We start from the raw sequence: 8,191 nt of genomic DNA, 5'->3' as shown, positions 1-8,191 counted from the left end.
AAAATTCACCCACCAAATTACTGTCACGAGGGAACGCATCAGAGTTTCAGATTAAAAGCTCCTGACTCCTGTGTGTAATTTCACTCATTCGATCAAAACCTTAGCTGTGCTTTTGGTAGTAAAATCACTGAAATGAAATCTGGTCTTTCATATTTGTCAATGCCCAAGCATGGGTTGTAACTTTACTAAAGCTGTGCTCTCCGTTTAATGCACAGAACGAATCAAATGATAAAGCAACTCCCAAACATTGACTGATTAGGCTGCATTACTGGAGATGTGTCAGGTTAACAGGCCTGCTCAGGGCCTCACAGTGAGTCACTAGAAGGAATGGAACTGGCAGCCATGTGGGTTATAGTCCATCAAGCTTAGCCACTAGACCACATAAGCTTTTATTTTTTAATCACTGCCTCTTTGATTGAGCTTTGTTGAATGTCAGCTCTTACTAAGCATCAGTGGAAGATATACCTGCACTTTACAAGGATCGCTTCTCAAACTGTGTCATTTTTGAAACCAGTAGTAAGTTAACATTTATTTTCAGATTGTATGCAAACCTCATTCTATTTCTGCAATGAGTGGGGATCCTTTAAATGTATGTTTAGGTGGAGTGGTGACTCTGAGGCTAGGAATCTGCACTGGCAATCGGAAGGTTGCTGGTTCAAATCCCGTAAATGCCAATAGGGATTCTGCTCTGTTGGGCCCTTGAGCAAGGCCCTTAACCTGCAATTGCTGAGTGCTTTGAGTGGTGAGAAAAGCGCTATATAAATGCAAAGAATTATTTATTTTTATTATTATGCCGACACCAGTTGAAGTTTGTAATCTTCCAGTGGTATGAGTGGAGTGCACATTTTCAAACTTTTACGCTTCACTGGCCAAGATGAACCAAGTGGAGCTGTCAGTTAAACCTTTTAGCACACACAACCTTCACAGTCACGTGCAAATATGTATGCACACGTGGTACCATACGTACTTAAAGTTATGCACATGTACCAATCAGACATATTCATCCTGTTTCCTTTCTACCATTATAGTGTAGTAGGGATTTACAGCTGATTCCAATAGCACTGGTGCAAGGCAGTTTTTGGCAAGTGGATGCCAGTCTTTTGTGATGTTATTTAAAATGTAAAAATTCAAAGGCCCACAGTAAACACACAATTGCAGCCATGGTTCTTTTAATTCTCAGTATTTCTTAAATAAAATGGCATACATGTGTAGACCCAAATGATATACTACAGCTCTACAATGCTAATTTGTATACAAAATGACATCAGTATAATGAACAGCAAATCTGTGAATCAAAACTCCTCTTCAGTATGTAGGCACTTCCACTTTCGCCTCCCAGTTCAGGCAGGCTTACACATTCAGGCTTTTCTTGGTTTTGAAGTGTCTGTTCTACACCAAGTACATGAAAGCCTCCACAACTCTTGACATCATTTCAAAAACAAAAAATGTGAGCCACTGTTCTCTTCTAAAGCACCCATCATCTCTGATTTTCCTCAAGTCATAGCACTCTGTCTTTTCTAATAAGGCACATTTGGACATTTTTCCTTGACTTTGCCAGTTTAACTAAATATACCTGCTGTCAGCTGTATTTGGATCCATCTTCACGCAGGTGCAGAGAATACATTTTAGAGTGGTTACTGAAGGATTGTTCAGAACAGACCAGAAAAAGACATTTCCTTTCTCAAATTAAAAGAACAAAATAATCTGCATCCTTCTTGCAGAACACTGCCAAATGAAACTCTGTCTAACGGCTAGGTTAGTGCCAACTGTGGAAAACTCAAGACAGACTCATTTGTAACAGATAAAACTGTGAATGACACACACTCAAATATTTCAGGCAAGAGTGGCAAGTTAGGGAAATAAAAGTATGCCAGGCTACACGCAAGAAGGCACAAGAAAGGGAGAAAGCATTGTGCCAGTTCACCTTCAAGACTGGCAAAGTCACTTACTGCTGAGAAAGACCGGGTTTTAATACCAGACTTTCAGAAACATACAAGTTACCATCTGTGCAGAGTTTTCTACAAAGAAAATGTTGAGCATTTTACACAGAGTTCAGATACATTTGAAGCGCTTGAAATAAATAACAAAAAACGTCAATTGTATAACATAAAGTGTCCATTAGTGGGCCATAAAGCGCAAAAAGTTCTGCTAAGTCTCTTGCCATTGTGTGTTTGCAGAAAATAAATTTTTATTTCATTTTAGCCCATGAAAGCTGTCTAGCATGGAGGTGCAGAGGTTTATTATGGATAGAGTTAACAACTTTAACCCAAGTACCCCTCTACCATATTCCATTCAAGCAATTTAATTTTGCCGCACGCTTCAGCCATTAAGGCACACTACCCCCACCCCAAAACGGGTGTTACTACTTTAATGTGTGACACTTCGTAATAGCAATAATTTAAGAATGTATTTCTGAAGACGTGATGGAAACTAAAAGAAGGTGAAAGGCTGGTGATATCCTGCTGTTTTAACTGTGGATGTGATCTTCTCTTGGTGGCCCCTGCACTCGGTGTGTACTGTAGCTGGAGATGCCCATACCACCGCTTCAGTGTCACCGTTTTTTCTGAGTTTGCAAATCATAATAGATTTTTCTAGCTAGCAGTTGTACTGTGGGAGATGGTGTTAGCATTGGAAGAGAAGGGGGACCTGGGTGTGAAAGGTTAACATGGTTACAGAAACCACTTCTAGTGGAATGATATATGTGGAAACTCCGAAAGTGTCAAAAATCCTGTCGTTTACAAGTGATTAATCTGTCGATCAAAAAAAAAAATAAAAAAGGTGTTCTTCACTGTTTACTGTGCAAAAAAGTTGGAATTAAAATAGTGACTGTGCGTCACTGCTGGTGGTTCAGGATTTGAGTGGGGCGGAGGGGGTTGCTTTCCGAGAATGTGCAGGAGTATTTCATGCATCTCCATCTGTGGCTTCTCCAAAACTTTAGGATTTGTGGGAGATCAAAGTGACAGTGGCTCCTTGAGACCCCTGGTACCTCTCACGGGCATGTTTCTCACAGTACATCTCTTCATCCACCCAGAAGTGTCCCCTCATCTTCAGGTTGAGACCACACTGTGTACAAGTGTAGCACTCTGGGTGGCGATAACAATCTTCTGTAATCCTCACTGCCTGGTTCCTGCAGACAGAAAGTGAGATGGACACAATCAGCCCCTGAGATTCAGACAAGGCATCAAATATAGAAATCAAAAATCATCCCTGAAACTGGCTGATTGGGTAGGTGAGCAATATACCAACATGAGCAGAGAAGGGCTTTTACAGCATGCGACAAAAAGACAGTACTTAGCCAAACAGGAAAATAATCAACTAGGCAAGCAGACATCTACATCAGTGTCTTCTGACAAGAATGAGAAATGGCAAAAATGACACCACAGATCATTTTATAAGGAAATCAACTAAGAAACTGAGCTTCATCTGCTAAATTCTGCTCATGGATCAAAACAACAAAACATTTTTAACCATGAAACAATTTCATAATCCGATTTTAGTTGTGAAACTTATACTTGCTGACTGCAGTTACTGGGCATTTTGCATTAACCAACTGCACGCCGACTTTACAGAGCAGTCCTACTTTCTCCTTTTTGTAGCAGCGAATGGCATGCTACCCGCTGGAACTAATGCTGTACGAAAGGTTAACATGAACAGCAAGTTCAGCTGCAATATCTGCCCTGTTATTGTTTTTTTTTCATTCTGTTGTGGAACATAACACACAATACTTCAGACAAACGAGCTTCTCTCCATTTGTGAGGTTCAAAACACACACGCTCTTTATAGCTCATCACTGCATTATTTCCATTGTACTTCTGGATGACCATTCATTGGATGTCAACACATGTGCACACAGAGCCTGTTTCCCCGAGCAAAGACAAAAATCACACCAGTTTGATTTTGTTGGGGTGAGTGGTAGACTGGTTCAAATGTGTTGCAGGGCATGGTATGTTGCACTGTGTGACTGGCTTCATGGAAGCATGCAGCCAACTGGCTCTGACTCTCTAAGATTATGTAAATGAAGGCTACAACTGAAAATCACAGGGAAAATTCATGTAATGTGACATGGCCTTAAGTTGTTCTAGTATCTTAACTAGTGGTATCTTGAAAGATATGTAGTTATTCATAAAATGCCCGTGTAGATTCCAATCGAACACTGGAATTGTATATTTCAAAACTTAAGGATTAGCTGTCTCTAAGACTGGGACACTTTCCAAGATGTACCAAGGTAGCCTCAAGTTAGTACATCATGAAAATGTAAATGGAGTGAAATGGTGAGAAGCACTAGTCCAGATAGAACACACAAAAAACAGGACTGTTGTTTTAGGAAGTACAGTAGCCAGTAATTCAGTGTTAACAGACAATTGCTGCATCTAAACTCTATGAAATATTAATTTACATTTGGCTGGCTTGTCTTGGGAAGTCTTTACTTTTTAACAATTTTATTTCCTACTTCAACATTCCATAAATAAATATTGGAAGAAAAAAAAAACCGATGTGCATGTAAAAGTGATAAGAAATGTGTACAAGAAAAAGAAAACAAAGCCTGAACTTTCTATGTTTTTTTACTGACCTCACAGCCAATTACTATTTACATTCTCATTTATGAGAAATTTGCTGTTTATAACAGTAATTACTAGAAGTCAAATAAAAAAAAGCACATTTTGTCTTAGGTGTTTTATTCTTTCAGTGTTCCTGTGTTTTCTCTAAAATTCATCCAAAAATTGAAAAACTAAGCAGTGAAAAGAAAAAAAAAAACACAATTCCAATTGTATTATTTGGCAAGTTACCATCCTAATGGAACAAGAATGTCGAGGGGGTCAGAGCAGAAATGCTTTAAAATTTGTATAGGCAGAACTGCCTAACATGGAAATTTGACACAAATTTGTACAGGTCAGAAAGACATTTAGAAAAAACTAAAGGCTAAGAAAACACACAACAGATATAATTTCTGAGACCCAAGCTGATGGATGACATTGGTTAGCAGAGAACAGAGAAACCACATGGATCAGCATTAACTTTACAACGAAAGCAAGTGCTTGACTGCCAATATTGTAAAATTACTGTATATTAAAAGGACTTAAAATATTTTGTTGGCTCTAAATGATGCCCTTTGTGGTTTTTTTTTTTGTTTTTTTTTTTTAATTTCCTGCCAAACACAGGTAGTCCAGGAAACTGTGGAACAAATAGAAGTGCAGTATCACCTATGGTGGTCTTTAAAGCAATTCTCTCGGTAGAAGTGGCAACTGGGTCAGCATGTTTACTGTAGGAAGATATAGGGTGGCTTTGTCTGTGACTCATACTGAGAGAGAGGCCTACATCTAACTGCACAAATTCAAACCTTTAACACTAGAATATACACATAAAGACGGAGGAAACACATGCAAGCAGTCACTTAGGCTATATTCTCAGGCTTGTTTACATGTGGCACTGAACTCTAAAAGTCATGTACTATGCATGTACTATGCCATTACCAAGTATAGTTTACTTTAAAGAAAAGAGTCGCTTCTCTTACACTATATTAGCATGACATTTCTCACAGATGTGGAATTTCTGCACTCCTGCCACAGACTGGGTAGTCTTCGGTGGTGTGGGGGAGAATTTTCCAGGGAATCGGGCTGCAGCTTCTAAAATAGAATGAAAAAGACTGGAGTTCAAAGAAAAGTTTAGATAACTACAGAGTTTACAAGGAAAAAAAAAAATCATCATATTTACATTAAATTAAACAATCTGCCTTAGAGGGTTGTGGAAAATGCTTTTTAAATACAAGTGACTGCTAAAATGTTTCCGGATGCACAGTGGAAAGTTGGTGGACTGGGCTTTCTTCATTGTAACTTAGCAAAATTGTAATTCAGTTATGGTATCCTGAACATCTGTGTGAAGTATTTTTTGATAAAAATGGATATAAGCATATGGTCACTGTTCTTTTTTCAACAGGGACCTCAAAGAAAGACTACAAGAAAGAAACTGTGTTCAGGCTATCAGACTGCTGCCTGCCAAAAAGGACTTGCCAGAATGTGAACACATGGAGTAAGACGTTATGAAACCCAAAACCCGCCTGCAGAGAAGCAATTAACGTCAAAAGGTGCAGTCATCTGTACCATTCAATCCTCCATTTACTGCGCTTGCTTTTGTCCAACTCAGGGTTGCAGAGGCCAGACAGATACTAATCCTAGAAGGGTCATCACTTCACTGCAAGACACAGTTACACACTTAAGAGTACATCAAGCCAATTTAAAGATGATAAATGAACATCACATGCATATCTTTGAGGTGAAAAGACCAAAACCATTAGATGCACATAGAAGTTGGGCAGGCAGTTATCAGGCTGGGACTCTTGTTATATTGCTGCTTCACAGCTCCAGAGTGCCACCCTGTACTAAAACATGCAAATGGAGAAAGAATTTGTGCCAACTAAAAATTAATTATTGTATTTTTAATTTCTTTTCTCTTTATAAGTCATTCTGGAGAATTCCTTTTTAGAATCTTTCCTGATACAGTCACTCTGTTATATGAGGGGTATACCACTTTTAAAGAAAGAATTCAACAAAAAGCCCTGATACACAACCCGCATCTTGCCATTGGTATCACAATATAAATGTGCAGTGGCTTATTTATCACTAGTCTTTCTGAAAATGTATGATTGCAGAAAGTAATATTTATTTATAGTCAGATAACTTGTTTGAATACAAATATTTGTAGCTGGAGTGTATCAAGACTTACAGTAGGTGGTGGATAACTGCATAGTATTTAGACTTTCTGAACTGTTATTGAGAGGCTACTTCACACTTTCAATATACCCTTAGAAATGGGGAAAAAAAGGTTAACTTTACATTATTACGTAACTTGTGTCCACTTAAAATGGACTTATTAATGCCCAGACATGGGAGGGCACTCAGTGTTTAGATCAGAAGTGGCTCCAATAATTATGCTTTAAAAGCAGGAAAGGTAACAGCAGCAACACCAGAGCAGTGCATTTATGACTGCTAATCAGGGCACTTTATTATTTGTCTGTTTTTAGGAATTTAATTGCTTCAGTCAGCAATACACTATATAAGCAGAAGCAATAAAGCATGGCAACCAAGCACACACAAAAGATAAAAGGAAATTTTACTGTACAGCCAGACTCTGAAATAACATTTGCATCATTTGGATGGGAATAAAGTAGCCTTATAAAGCACTGCCTTTATTATAGCCTGCATTTAAAACTCTTCATGGGGATGACAAGTAACACCTACTATGTGAATTTCCCATTGGGATTAATAAAGTATCTATCTATCTATCTATCTATCTATCTATCTATCTATCTATCTATCTATCTATCTATCTATCTATCTATCTATCTATCTATCTATCTATCTATCTATCTATCTATCTATCTATCTATCTATCTATCTATCCATCCATCCATCCATCCATCCATCCATCCATCCATCCATCCATCTATGGCTTTTCCTAGGAATTAACTGAGCATCCTGTCATTAAAACTCTCGCACTTTTAAATACATGGAGCTGAAAGCCTTGAGTATTTTATATTTATAAAAATATTTCTCAAACTTTCTGGAACTTAGCAAACCTGAATATAACAGCTATCCAGAAAATTAAAATTATGAAAAAGATGTTAAATGGTACACAGTGGTTAGTGCTGTTCATAGCTCCAGTCAATTAAAAATGGGTTCAATTCCCAGCTTAGTGATGGCCTTTCATGGTGGCCATTTGGGATTTTACTACAGTTTCCTCCTGCATTCTAAAGTTGAGTATAAAATGTTAAAAGGAAGCCCTTAATTGTCCTTGTATGAATGTGTGTGACTTGTGTCCCATCCAGTACTGGATTTGTATCTCAGTACCTGGTGCTGCTAGGATAGGCTTCATTTTTCTGTGCTTGCAACATGTAAAAAGTGAACTCAGGTATTAGAGAAAACAATGGATATCATCTGGCCACCACAAACATCAGAGTTTGGTGTTATGCATGTGCTTTGTAAAGTATAGTTGTGACCAATTCTTTAAATTCTGTTAACAATTACCTTTGAAGAATTGCTTGGGAGGGTTTAGTAAAGTAATAACATATTTCCAGGCAATTTCACGACTGCTTGAAAGATGATGGTTTAACTGCCTACCAACATTTCTTTTAAGTTTCAGCTTTTTTGGTTTACACTTAAATTGCCACTAGGTCTTGATTTGTTAATGTTTCAAA

At 38.0% G+C, this 8,191-nt stretch overlaps 1 protein-coding gene across 2 annotated transcripts in view; it reads right to left on the bottom strand.

Moving 5' to 3' along the window:
- Positions 1 to 1,152: 1,152 nt before the first annotated feature.
- pdlim2 (PDZ and LIM domain 2 (mystique)) overlaps positions 1,153 to 8,191 on the bottom strand; it is a 187,531-nt gene continuing 180,492 nt past the window's right edge. For both annotated transcript variants that reach the window (XM_028806199.2, XM_028806208.2), the window contains exons 9-10: positions 5,513 to 5,624; positions 1,153 to 3,127 (exon numbers count right to left, since the gene is read on the bottom strand). In XM_028806199.2, coding sequence (XP_028662032.1) covers positions 2,935 to 3,127; positions 5,513 to 5,624 — 305 coding nt within the window. In that variant the 3' untranslated portion in view covers positions 1,153 to 2,934. The remainder of the gene's footprint in view (positions 3,128 to 5,512; positions 5,625 to 8,191) is intronic.

Source organism: Erpetoichthys calabaricus, chromosome 1, assembly GCF_900747795.2.
Source record: "Erpetoichthys calabaricus chromosome 1, fErpCal1.3, whole genome shotgun sequence".
In the NCBI taxonomy this organism is placed as follows: Eukaryota; Metazoa; Chordata; class Cladistia; order Polypteriformes; family Polypteridae; genus Erpetoichthys; species Erpetoichthys calabaricus.
This window is presented reverse-complemented; position numbering and strand designations above follow the sequence as displayed.